A 13,181-nucleotide genomic window follows, 5' to 3' on the forward strand; every position below is an offset into this window, starting at 1 on the left:
TGGTTTTGTTTGTTTTTCCAAGATTTACTCACAACAAAGTCAAACGGTCGCCTGTAAAACAGGAAAAATCTGGTTTAACGGTTAAGGGGCGTGGTTAGGGAGATAAAAGTGAAAGTATGTCGCTGTTGGTCTCAGTCTGTCATTTAATTATGAAGTCTTCGTTAAGAATACTTCATATTTCACGAATATATTTTTTTACGTTTGTTTTTTGTTATATCAGATATCAGTTGGATCCTTTTATGAGTAATCTGCTTCAATATGGGTAAAATTATATTAATATAGTAATTTATGTTTTATAAATTCGTTTCTAAATCAGCCCCGCCCACTAATCATGTAATCGGTCCGTTGACCTACACCTGTGACGATCATTTTCAAAGTTTTTGTGGCGATGGCACGAGGTTCAGTCCTTTGTTTCTTTTTTCTGTTGGAAATTTTTTGTAAAGGTAAGAAAACAAATTCTTATTCTTTCATAAATGAGGTTGTTCTTGACGTAGGCTTCTTTCACGTCTTAAACGTAAAGTAAACCATGGTAACTGTAACTGTTGAACACACAGACTATTGCTTTCTATGACATGTTTACTAGAAGCATTACTACATATGCTTTTACTTTGACAAGTATTTGCTACATTTTCTGCAGCTGCTGTTGGCATGTAGGAGAATGGTATCCCTTAGCAAATAGTAGTACACTTGAAGTTTATTTTACTGATTATACTTGAGTATAAGTCTTCCAAGTATACTACAGAACATATACTAGTAGTCTACTAAAAGTATACCAAGTTAATGCTTATTCGGACTAAATTGTAATACTTTTAGTTTATTAAAGTATATGTCAAGTATAGGTCATTGTAAGTTTACAGAAGTATACTTTCAGGTATAAAACAAGTATACCATATAAAAGTGTACTAGGTATATAATTCTAGTTTAATTTATTTAAATATATATGTAAGTATGCTACCAGTAAACCACAAGTACACTCTTCTAGATACTGGCATTGTATAGTTATATACTTGTAGTCCACGTTTTAGATTATTGAATTATACTACAAGCTTATTTTTATATATTTAAAATTACCAAAACAAATGAACATTTTTTTGTGCTATTTAACTTGTTTATTTATAATACTTTACTAAGCATACTTGTAAATTTGCTTAGCATGTTACTTTCGGTATACTATTTAAATATGTATGTATTTGTATATTTAAAGTATTTTTAAAGTAAACTCATACTGTATGTAAATTAGACTGTATTTACAAACTAAAAAACAGAATGTTAAAAACAAGTTTGACATATTTATATCACATTTTTAAGCATACAATAAAATGTATTTACAAATACATGCTGCTTTAAAGATGTAAATACACATGAAAGATGTGTTTAAAAAACAAAGACATTCTATGAAATTGAGTCCTTTGCTGGATAAATGAAGGGAAAAAGTGCACATTTGCATGTAAAAATGTCAAAGATCAAGTCTTTCACGCCAAAAAGTCGCCAAAAATGGTGAAGGAAAAAGTGTGCATCTGTTTGTAAAAATATAAACAAGTACTCATCTTTGGAACCAAAAATAGTCTTGATGTCCTTTTTTAAAGTGCAAAGTACCAAAAATACTCCTGGACTTTTCATCATACTTTTCAGAATAAACAAAGTATACTTTCACTATTCTATCCTGAAATATATAATATATAGTATATGGAAGTAAACTTCAAATATACTGTCTCAGTTTAGTATAAAGTAAGTATATTTTTGTAAGGGATGGCAACGTGTGTGTATGTTCTCATCGCATGTTCAGGTGACGCTGCCGCTGCAGAGCCATTGTTACCATCATGATCTCCTCCATACAGGTGCATCAGCTGTGATCCAAACGCAGCAGACTGTGGTGGCAGCAGTAGGACAGCACGCCTACCTAAGATGTGAACTTACTCAGTCTAAAGATGTCCTTCAGGTCACGTGGCAGAAACTGTCTGATAGAGAGAAGAATCTCGCCACATACAGTAAGAATTTTGGCTCAAGCGTGATGGCTGACTTCAATGAGAAGATAGATTTTCAGTATGGTGACCTGAAGAACTGCTCCATGGTGATAAAGAAGGTGACGAAGGAGGATGAAGGCTGCTACCGCTGTTTGTTTAACACTTTTCCTGACGGAGCTGTGACAGGCAAAACCTGCCTCACACTCTATGGTGAGTACTGATGCAGAGGAAACAATGAACGCATCAATAGTTGCACAACAGATCAAACCTACCTCTTCTTAAAATCTACTTCCTGTTATGTGTATGTCTCTACAGAGCTGCATGAACCCGTCCTTCATGTCAGAGAATCAAACTCTGCAGAATCAGTTGTGTCCTGTTCAGCTACAGGTCGACCTGCTCCCACTGTAACACTGACGTCTACACAACACCACCTCATCTTCTCACGCCACAACAATGTCGGTGTCCACAACAGCAATGGTACAGTCACCGTCACTGCTACAGCTGTGCTGTCAGGTTTCCATGACAACAGCACTCAGGTTGGATGTGCAGCCCGAGTGCTCTCAGGTTCTCCAATGACGGTGTTTGAGGTGATTCCCAAACAGACGACTGATAAAGGTAAGAAGGTCTCTTTTCCATTAGTATCAAGCTTGTCTCAACTCAACTCGCCTCAATTTGTCTCAGCTTGGTCCTGTTTCTTTTCCATTACAGTTTAGTACCAGGTCTGAAATGGGCGGGGTTTGTGTGAAATCACTGTGATGTCAGTGTTGTGCACGACAAGCTCTATAACAATACAGGACCTAGAGGCAATCTGCTACGTGGTCTGTGGCTCGCCGGTCGCTGACCATATATCGTATCCATTTGTTGGAACCACTTCCAGTCTCATCTGTTTGATCCACTCCGACCATTGTGTTCCTTGACCTGCCAATCGTCACTTTGGAGCTTTTTCAGCTTCTCTCGACTTGAAAACTCCTTTGCTAGCCGTAGACATTGAGTCAGAAAGCTCTTGATAGATTTTTTCATTCCGTGTCGCTCCATCTGGTTCCCTCTGTATCCTTTCCTCAGCAAGCAAAGAAATGTCTCCACCTCAATCTTGGACCAAGGAACAGACTTTGTTGCGCCATTGCTTGTCACATAATGTAAACAACTTACAAGTTGGAGTCGCTCTTTCAGTGATATCGCTCCCTGACCTCTGATTGGCCACGCCCCTGACCAATAGCAGCATGCAGTCTGACGACGTCACACACAACCCAACTCAGCTCGCTTAGAACCTGGACTGAGGAGTTACAAAAAAGTGCTGGTAAACGGGTACAAAAGCCTCGTGGAAAACCCTACAAACCGAGCCGAGGCGAGTCAAGTTGACAAGCTGATACTAATGGAAAAGGGCTATATGCTTCGTGTTTATATATTAATGATCGTACATACTAATTTGTGACTCTGAATCCAAATATTTCATTCAAGTGAGTCATGTTCATATGAAGAGTTTTCAACTTTAAGGGAGGGAGTCTTGTGTTTTTCTTTTATTTTCCTCTCAGAGTAATCAGAACGCTTCATTTCATACGTTTACATGGGAGTTTTAATTCCTGTTTAATTCCACTTTAAACTGATGAAAAATGACCATGTAAACTTATAGTTCCTGATTGCTAATTTTTATTTGGATTTAAACCTAATTCCGATGCGAGTGTCTGGTTTATTTGCATTTTAATTCCGATCTATTTAATTCCTCTGTCATGTAAACCTTCATTCCGCTCTAAGTTAATTCTGGTCGTTCTGAGCATGCTTGTTACCTTGTCCTGTCCCGATGACGCGCGTTGTTTTGCCTCCCGTGTTCGGTGGTCTATCTTTCTTCTCCTTCTCAGTTGCTGCAGAAAGTGAAGTAGTATGCGACTGAGCTGGTACTTCACATTTATAATAAAAATAACAATGAAACTGGTTCTTATTATGTAGTTTTTACAAGTTACGACTGAAAAGACGAGAAGCAGGGAGCCAACTTTGTTTATTTCCGATATACGTCATAGGTCATAGGTCTGTCCAATCAGAACCCTTCCCAACCCGCCGCTCTGAAGAGGAATTAAGTGTATTATGTAAACCTTCATTCGGAATTATTATTTTCATGTAAAGTTGTAGGAGAATACGTTAATTCCGAATTAAAAAACACCATGTAACCATAGCCATTTACAGGCTAAAATTACAGCATATTTACTGGGGGAGAATGCTCCCAGACCCCCTAAAGGGGTCTAGTTTCTCACCTCTTTCACACCTTGTGAGTTTGCAGCTGTGGGAAATCCTGTGATTGACATGTTTGGGATTTTTGTGTCTGTAGGCGTTTCTGAGAAGCTGCAGTCTGATGATGAGAAGTTCAGTAAGTCAGTCTTTTTCATGGTTCAGGCTCATATTTGTGTTTTTTTTTATGACTAAATTCTATTTTTTTCTGTCAGATTCCACTTGGATCATCTTACCAGTCGTGTGTGTTGTGGTGGTGTGTTGTGTTGCTGTGATCAGCGCCATACAGCTGAAGCAAAGACACAAGAACAGGTAGATTTATGCCTCTTATACCTTTTAAACTTGTTGGCACTGAGAGGCAATTAAATAACTGGTGTAAAAATCTCCTGTCACTAGTGATCCTGAGGTGAACAAAATGCCACAAAAAACAAGCCAGGACACACATCAGTAAGAACCTTTTAGTAATTACATCAGTGACAATGAATATTCTGTTATTTTGCTTTGTGTTGGTCAGAATGAAGTGACCTGTGTAGCTGATAGCCGGTGTTGTGTGATACAGTACTGAGTGGGATTTAACTTGGTTTTTCTGAAGGATCAACACACCTTTAATCAGGACGGTGAACGAGCTGGTCAGGCGGCAGACACTGGCCAAGAAAAGTCTGGAAAAGGATCCCCCAGAACCACCGCCTTCAGTGTCCAAACGGCTGTTTGGAGACGTCGGTTTAACCGAAGCTCTGAATCAGACATGATTGCCACTTTTTTGCAGCGCTTTTGTTAAAAATCTTTTTATTTTGTCCACATTCTGGAGAAAAATAAACTGTTTGCTTTTATAAACATCTCTTTCCATCTGCTTTGTGTTTTATGATGATGATGATGATGATGATGGTATCTGTGTTATTTGTAACTCATTAGATGCATTCTGTTTGTTTTCTTGTCATGTTTGTGATTTCTTTGCCTTGTTTTATTGCTGTTTTTAACATATTTTTTTTATATGTTCTATATAAAAGTAATGGCATGAAATGTGTTGTTTGCTGTCGGACCTGATTGTTGCATCATCTGTTATTTTAGATCAAATGTAATTATTACATAAAGATCACCAGACCAGATGGGATTATGAGTCTGCCACTGTTTATCACGTTAAGACGAGATGCGTTTGCTTTGGTGGAGGGAAATTTAAAGCCAAAGGCAGATTAAAACTCTACTCCTTGTGCAGACAGTTTACAAAACACTGGTTCTGAAGATTCAAATATAGCATATTGATCATTTTACACATGTGAAGTGCAACAACCTTGTGGTCATAAGGCTGAGATTAGTGCACACCCTGTTTTATGCATGTATGTGCACTCACCAGCCACGTTGTATGGAGTGAAAAAATTTACTTTATTATTCCAATGAGGGAACTTATAGACATCAACTGCTTGTTTTACACATCTTTATAAAGTATGTTTTGTTTTTGACATAAAAATGTTGATATGTGAGTTAGTGTGTTTTTTATACATGGATGCATAAAGAAACGGACGATTCCCAGTTGAAGTGTTTCTAACAAAAGGTAGGATGATCCCGCGTTATGTGTGGACGTCCAAGAAGATAAGAAACATTTAGTGTGTTTTTGGCCATATAATGATTTACTGAAGTTTTTATAAATGCAGCAATAATCATCAGAAATGACGCAGTTCTTCACGGTCATGGATCTCGCTGGACTTTGAAACCAAAAGAGAAATTCATGAATCAGGTGACTCCATTTCACTATGAAAAGGGTGCAAGCGATCCGAAACTAGTATAAAATAACAGTTTGTAGAGCAAGTGAACTTTTAATGAAATAAAATTTTAAGCCAACTGAACCTTCTGAAAATTATTCTTGTCTTACCCTCTGAGATCTCCAGTCCTGGTCCTTGAGGACCGGTGTCCTGCACATTTTCCAAGTGTCCCTGCTGCACCAATTCAATTCAGCTTTATTTGTACAGCGCCGCTTTACAACAATGTTGTCACAGGACACTTTACATACACATCATTTCAAGCCAATTCATACATATCTTATAATAGAAACCAACTAATTGCATCGAGTCATGACTTCGATCCAATCTCCCATCCTGAGCTGCACGCGGCGACAGTGGGAAGGAAAAAACTCCCCTTTAACAGGAAGAAAACCTCCGGCAGAACCCGTCTCAGGGAGGGCAGCCATCTGCCTCGACTGGTTGGGGTGGAGACGACAGGAAAGACAGATCAACATGTACAACTGCATTTATTCAGGAAGACCTGCGGAAAAAAGGAGAAATAAGTTAGAGACGGCAATATTGTCATATATTTATACATTAATATATTAGAGAAATAGAGCGAGGCACTTCTCAGTGCATCAGGTAACATCCCCATTGCTACATAAGTAATGGTTGGCTAGACTACCCATAACTATAAGAGCAATGAGCATAACCTGGATAGTTGGGTACCGTACATGCAGACTCCAACTCAGGAGATGAAGGTGATGGACCCTTATCTTATCTGGAACCTGCCTCAATGCAGGCATGTAACACTTGGTACAGGAGACTTCTTAGCTTATTAACACAGTTTCTTTTGTGTAACTGTCCCCCTCCCCTTCAGGAAAAATGCATGCTTGTTGAAGGAGTGTTCTAGTAGTTTTGTGTGTGATAATTTGTATTCCAGTAAATAAGAAATGTAAGTGTGTTCTATAGAGTTTAAAGTTTAGTATGAAAACAGTAGACAAAGACAGAACGACGGCTTTTGCAGCTCATCCTTGGATGACGCATCCTTAGAAGAAATTGGAAAGAACTGGAAATGACCGTGGAGGACTTATCGTTGTGTGGGATCTGTAACTCTCTGGAGATTTTAGTCCTGCAGAAAAGGTGGTTCTTTCTGAACAGAAAAATAGTTATTTCTTGTATAGGAAGATAGTTTGAAAACATTTTTTTCTGAAAAGGAAGATAGAATTATATTGAGGGGAAAATAATGCTCTTTCGTGGTTTAGCCCTGCCAAGAAGGAAAATATTTCTAAAAAGAAAAATAGTTCTTTCTTGTAGAGGAAGATAGTTTGTTGATGCTGTTTCATTCTTCTGGTTATGCATTTGCCTTATGCTTGTTTGCCTTTAGGATGTAAAAGTCAATTAATGTGATTTATTAATTTATTACAGAAAGATTTGTGTGGGGAACGCTACAGTATCATTTCCAATGATTTTTAAAAATGTAAGTTGTATACAGTTGTCCTTCTAAGTTTACATACCCTGGCATATCCTATTTGTTATTTCTTTGCCATTTTTCCACAGAATATGAATGATAACACAAAAACAGCTTGGAGTCTTTTTTGCTAGTCGTTGATAGGGCTTTTTATTTTCTCAGATGGTAAAGCTCCCCATTCTTCATGGTAGCTTCACCCAAGTACCAACCATGAGTGAAGGAAGAGCTTTTGTGTTAAAAAACTGATTGAGCAGGGCTGGATATTGGGCAGGGTTGGATGTCCAATGGGAGTGGTTAGGGTTAGTAGTCAGATTATTATGTGCCAAATGACGACACTGAAAACAAAAAGTTTGGTAAAACATCATTCTTGTTTAAATATATCAGTGTAAAATTAATCAGTTAAACATAATATTATGACCAATGCCTGCTGCCTGATACAGCAGTCAAATTATATTTGCAAATAAATTAATAATGAACAAGTATTGTCTATGAAATGACAGTTAAACTGCATCTGTGTATTTCCTTGTTTAACTAAGGGAAGCAAAGACTGCAGGCTCTCCTAAAAAACTATATTGCAAAATAATATCATGAGCTCTAAATTTAATTTTACACTCAAGCAGAAACAGTAATATGATCAAAATAAATAACATTTTATGTTAATGTTTGAGTGAGGGATATCCATAAATAATTTAAAAGTAATTAACTACATACATACAGTAGTAAAAGTGAAATTGTTGTAGAATTTAATCCCAAAATCCCTTTGATGCGATTAATATTTCCTCTTAGTCAGTTATAACAGTGTCATTCCAAGGCAGGACTTGAGCTATAATTTCTCCTGCTGTGAAGACCATCCATGTCCATCCCTGCTGCTGACCTCTGGACCACTGTCTCCACCCTCATCCTGGTCCTTCAGTTGTATAAAGATAAAAAAAAAAAAAAAAAAAGATATTCTGTGCAGAAATGAAGAAGGTAAATTAGCAAAAATTCAACAATGGTATTGCTTCTTTAGAACAATGTTACTTCCATAGAAGTACAAAGTACCCATCCAAATATTTACTTGAGTTGGAGTAAAAAAAAAAAAAAAAGATCTAGAAAAAAAACTACTGAAATGCTGTGTAGCCTGACATCTGATTTTATTCATCAAATAACATTATTGAAATCATTCAATCAAAATAACAACCAGCAGTCGTAAAACTCGTTTACTTTAAACTTTAACTACCACAAAACTTAATGAAATCTTTACAAATATAACAGTCAAAGGAAGAAAAATAAATCTAAATCATTTTCTACCCAGAAGTCAGGAGTAATCTTAGAGCAGCCTAAAAAGTAGCCTAACTTTACTTGTGTAAGAGCAGCTTTTTATTACTTTAGAATAATAATACTTAAGTAAAAACATTTTTGCAACAAAATAACTCCCAAGACTACAATTTATCTGAAAAGTTATTAAAGAAAATGTAGATACTACTACCTTTGCCTTAACGAGCTAGCTTAGCTAAGTTAATTTACATCTATTTGTCATCTTTTAAAATCCACATGGTGACAAACATTACAAATGTCTCTTTTTCTGCTCAACAGCGTCTACATTCAGCAGCAGGAATCATCTTACGCGGTTTGTTGAGAAGAAATTATCTTAGTTTTTTTTTTTGTCTCTTAGCTGGTTTGGTGAACATGTTTGAAGATGGGAATAATGCCAAAGACAGGGTTCTCTGTTAACACCATAGACTGTATATAAAGAGATGGACGGAGCCCCTGTGACGTCACACATAGGTTTCTGAAGAGCTGAATTGAAGCTTGGTGGACAGTTCCTACCGTTGCCATGTTGGCAGCGTCATGCGCGTCATCTTGCCCGGAAAATACAAATATGGGCAAAGAGGTGGAGCTGAGAGGGGAGCCATGAGCGTCATGGCGGATGATTGACATCTAGCGAACTCCGAGCTTTCTGTAGCTAAGAGCTAACCGAGCTAACCCCGAGATAACAGGAGCTAACCAGCTAACGGAGGTAAGCGGGCTAAAGCTAAGTCACGTTGTTAACCGGCTAAAAATCACGGTTGTTCTACGTTCTTCTGACTTAAAGCCGGAGATTGGGTACCTGTCAATCAAAAGGACACGCCCCTAAATGTGCCAAACTTCGAGATTAAATTACTTTTAAACAGGCGAGTTAGAAAAAAATTCACTCCCCCCACAGTTGTCATGAAGTTTAACCTGACTTATAAACCGAAAATGGATTTTTGTACCAGGCTGTAAACATGTTTATTTTCTGCTGTGAAGTTGGTCTTCTTAACATGGATGTCTATGGGGATTTGCTCTGTTTTGGAGCCCCTAGTGGATGAAGGGAGAACTGCAGTTTTACGCACTTCCGCATAGGCTTCACTTTTAACCGCCGGAGGTTGCCGCTTGGTTACCACACGGTGTTTGTTGTTAGAGACCGTAGCGTCGCCTGCTCGTGATGCGTTTAGGTGTGGCTCGGAAAAACATGTTTCAGCATGTAAAAAAAGTAAGCAAGTGGTTATAATAGCTATAAAAAAGTGCGGGGGACAGAGGACAGAGATGCGGCAAGTGCGGGGGACATGTCCCCTGTGTATCCCGCGTGCGCTACGCCCATGCTTTAATTGACAGACATTATTTTCATAACTTTCCAACAGCCTACACATGTCGGCCACACACATCAACACTCAATTGAAAAATAATTAACACAGAAAATACAACAGCCATCAAAAATGTTCTTTAGGATGAAATCTGTGCAGGTCCAGCCTCCTCCCCACGTTCATGGTGGACTGTCCGACATCACAGCAACCATCAGGAGAGTGGGATCGTTTATTTATATGCAGTATTAGCCAATATAAATGGCAATTAAAAACGCATTTTAATGAATATAAAGTTAACAAATACTCACATAAAAATGTATAGGAAAACGTTTATGATTAAAATATAGGCTTTTCTTACATTAAAATGTTTAGAGCTGTATGTGTTTGAGCTGGATAAACTGTGATGATGGCATAACAGTGCTATCTCAAATCACGAGATAGCAGCAAACATACAGTTCAATATGTATAATCAAATCAAATCAAACTTTATTTGTATAGCACTTTTCGTGCTTAAAAACAATACAAAGTGCTTTACATTATAAAACAATTTACATCAAAATAGATAAAACACTAACACACATACACATCCCCTTTCACCCACCCACAACCACCCTCACCCATGCCCTATTTGCCCTGTAACAGTTAAAAGAAGATGAATGAATGGCCAGGTGCATTTGCACCAGATGTGCACCAGATAAGGAAACGGTATTCTCAGGGAGCCTCTACACAAAGGGCTACCCCCAACCAAGACCACCCAGGCCATCACCATGGGGGCCACCCGGGTCCGGGCAGACAGGACCCACGCCACAACCGTAAAGCTGCAGCGCTGGATCCCGACCCACCAGACAGGGACAGCCCCCACAGCAACACCCATGCAGTCAGAGCAGGGGCAGCCCTTGGTGAAGAGGACCCCAATGAGGAGAGAGCTGGAGTGATAACTAAACAAAAATAAAATCCATTAAAATAAAATAATAAAATCTATACTATGTAAATCAATATATAAAATATATAAATAAATAAATAAAATTAACTAAAAAGAAAGATAAATATGGGTTAATATAAGAATGTTAAAACTTAGTTATAAGCTAAACTAAAAAGGTAGGTCTTGAGCTTTTTTTTAAAAACATCAACAGTCTCTGCAGCCCTGAGGCCCTCAGGCAGGCTGTTCCATAGGCGAAGCCCGTAATACTGAAATGTGGCCTCGCCATATGTTTTGGTACGAACTTTAGGAAGAACTAAAAGGCCGGTACCTGAGGACCTCAGGGTCCGCGAGGGTTCATACCTTAAAAACAGATCAGATAAATAAGAAGGCCCAAGACCATTAAGATATTTATAAACCACTAAAAGAACCTTAAAATCAATCCTGAATTGCATAATAAACAATGAGGAGCCATGTATTTCACGGCATGTCGCTATGGCAATGCGTTGCTATGGAAACGCCCAAAAAAAAAAGCGGTGTAACAGTATGTTAACGTGCCGGATTATTAGTGACCATGGTATAAATTATATGAACCATTTGTCATCCCACTCCTCCCCTCTATGTTACAGCAGGTGAAATGACACAGGTGTTATTTTTTTAAACCCTTTCATGCATGAATATGATTTTTAAAAAAAAAAGAAAAAACAGTATTTAAATACAGTATTTTCTACAGAAATATGCAAATATACTTTTTTGTTTATTAGTAACATTCATTCATTCATTTTCCGAACCGCTTATTCCAATTCAGGGTCGCGGGGAAGCTGGAGCCTATCCCAGCCGGCTTTGGGCGACAGGCAGGGTACACCCTGGACAGCTCGCCAGTCCATCGCAGGGTTATTAGTAACATTTAAAATTTATTTATGATTTATTTCAATGTGTTCTATAAAAATATTTATAAAATAAAATATAATTGTAATTATATAAAGTAAATCTATTATATAATACAGATTTATGAAGCCTAACTAGCATCACTTTATATCCAACTATGTTGCACAGAAATGTATTCATGAAAGCTATTGTGAATGCCCATTTATTGAACTATGCTGAATGATTTAAATGAAATTGCAAAAGTATAAGAAATTGAAAAAATAAAAAAGCACTACTGTCATTTTTTATAATTGCCTCACATTGGGACTGAACCTGTGATCTTTTGGTATTTAAGCACACTGACTTACTCGTTACAACACCAGTACTCTTTGTTGCACCTTGGAAAAGCATTGAAATTTTTTCCAGTTGGGATGGGAATGGCTTATTTTTTACTTCCAGCAGGGTGGAATTAGCAGGATTGCAAAAACATGTGCAAGGTTCAACTAAACTCAAGTGAAGATGTGACAGACTTTGTTCAATGTGTTTAAAGTGGAAATTTTATGTGCATTTCAGGCTAATTTATTTTTATTTCTGAGACCAGAAGGGCTGGGATTGATGGAGTTATTGTCACAAATGGCTTTATTTACTTCAGTCCGACCCTCTCCGTAGGCTGTCAGATCAGCCTGCGGGCAAAACGAGTGGATTGAGACTCTTCCGCATTAAGCCCCGCCTCCCAACACTGCACTACATCGGGAGCGCGCACCGCACCTGCTTTCGCCGTCATTGTAACGTCTCATAAACAGAAGGATTAGGCTGATATGAACTCAATAAAAAAAAACAGAATACAATGTCAACACATAGCATACAGCCCTACATGTTGGAACCTGAATCAGACCCTGAAAACAAAGTGGAAAACAGCAGCCCACAGCAACGAATGCAGCAGGATGTCTCTCTTTGGTAAACTCACCAGCCATCGTTGGAAATAACTTTATCCCACGTTTTCCACCCCCCTGATGTATTTGTACATGTCCTTGTTAACCAGTAGAAGGTAACCAATCACCGAACCTTATCCCCCGGGACGTCACAAGGATTTCAAAGTAGAAAAAAACTCTCTAAAACGACGCGTTTTTCGTCGCCATGGAAACCGAACGGAGAGCGTGCTGGAACTCAAACTCAAACATGCGTTTAGGTGATAAAGAACAGTGTCGTTCACATGTCTGATGAGGATTCAACACTGTAACGCTGTAGAAAGCGCAGAAAACTCCAAATACCATAATAGCACCCCTTTAATGATTTATCAAAGTGTTGAAATGTTGCAGGGAGCATTGTTGGAACAAATCATACACATATTTAACTGTGACATTCGCAAATAAATTCCTTTGCTCCTTGAAGTGTGCAAATGATGCAAATAGTTCACATGGAGCAGTCTGCAGAACTGCA

The 13,181-nt window shown here is 38.1% G+C and overlaps 1 protein-coding gene across 1 annotated transcript; it reads left to right on the forward strand.

The window, feature by feature from the left end:
• Positions 1–258: 258 nt before the first annotated feature.
• LOC306774070 (OX-2 membrane glycoprotein-like) lies at positions 259–4,933 on the forward strand (the record flags this gene model as incomplete). The annotated part of the gene is made up of 7 exons (XM_079264053.1): positions 259–262; positions 1,839–2,174; positions 2,280–2,579; positions 4,285–4,323; positions 4,400–4,496; positions 4,581–4,631; positions 4,777–4,933. The coding sequence occupies 7 exons, from the start codon at positions 259–261 to the stop codon at positions 4,931–4,933; spliced, it is 984 nt and encodes a 327-aa protein (XP_079120179.1).
• Positions 4,934–13,181: the final 8,248 nt, after the last annotated feature.

This window comes from Telmatherina bonti (genome assembly GCF_933228915.1).
Source record: "Telmatherina bonti genome assembly, chromosome: 24".
NCBI classification, from domain to species: Eukaryota; Metazoa; Chordata; class Actinopteri; order Atheriniformes; family Telmatherinidae; genus Telmatherina; species Telmatherina bonti.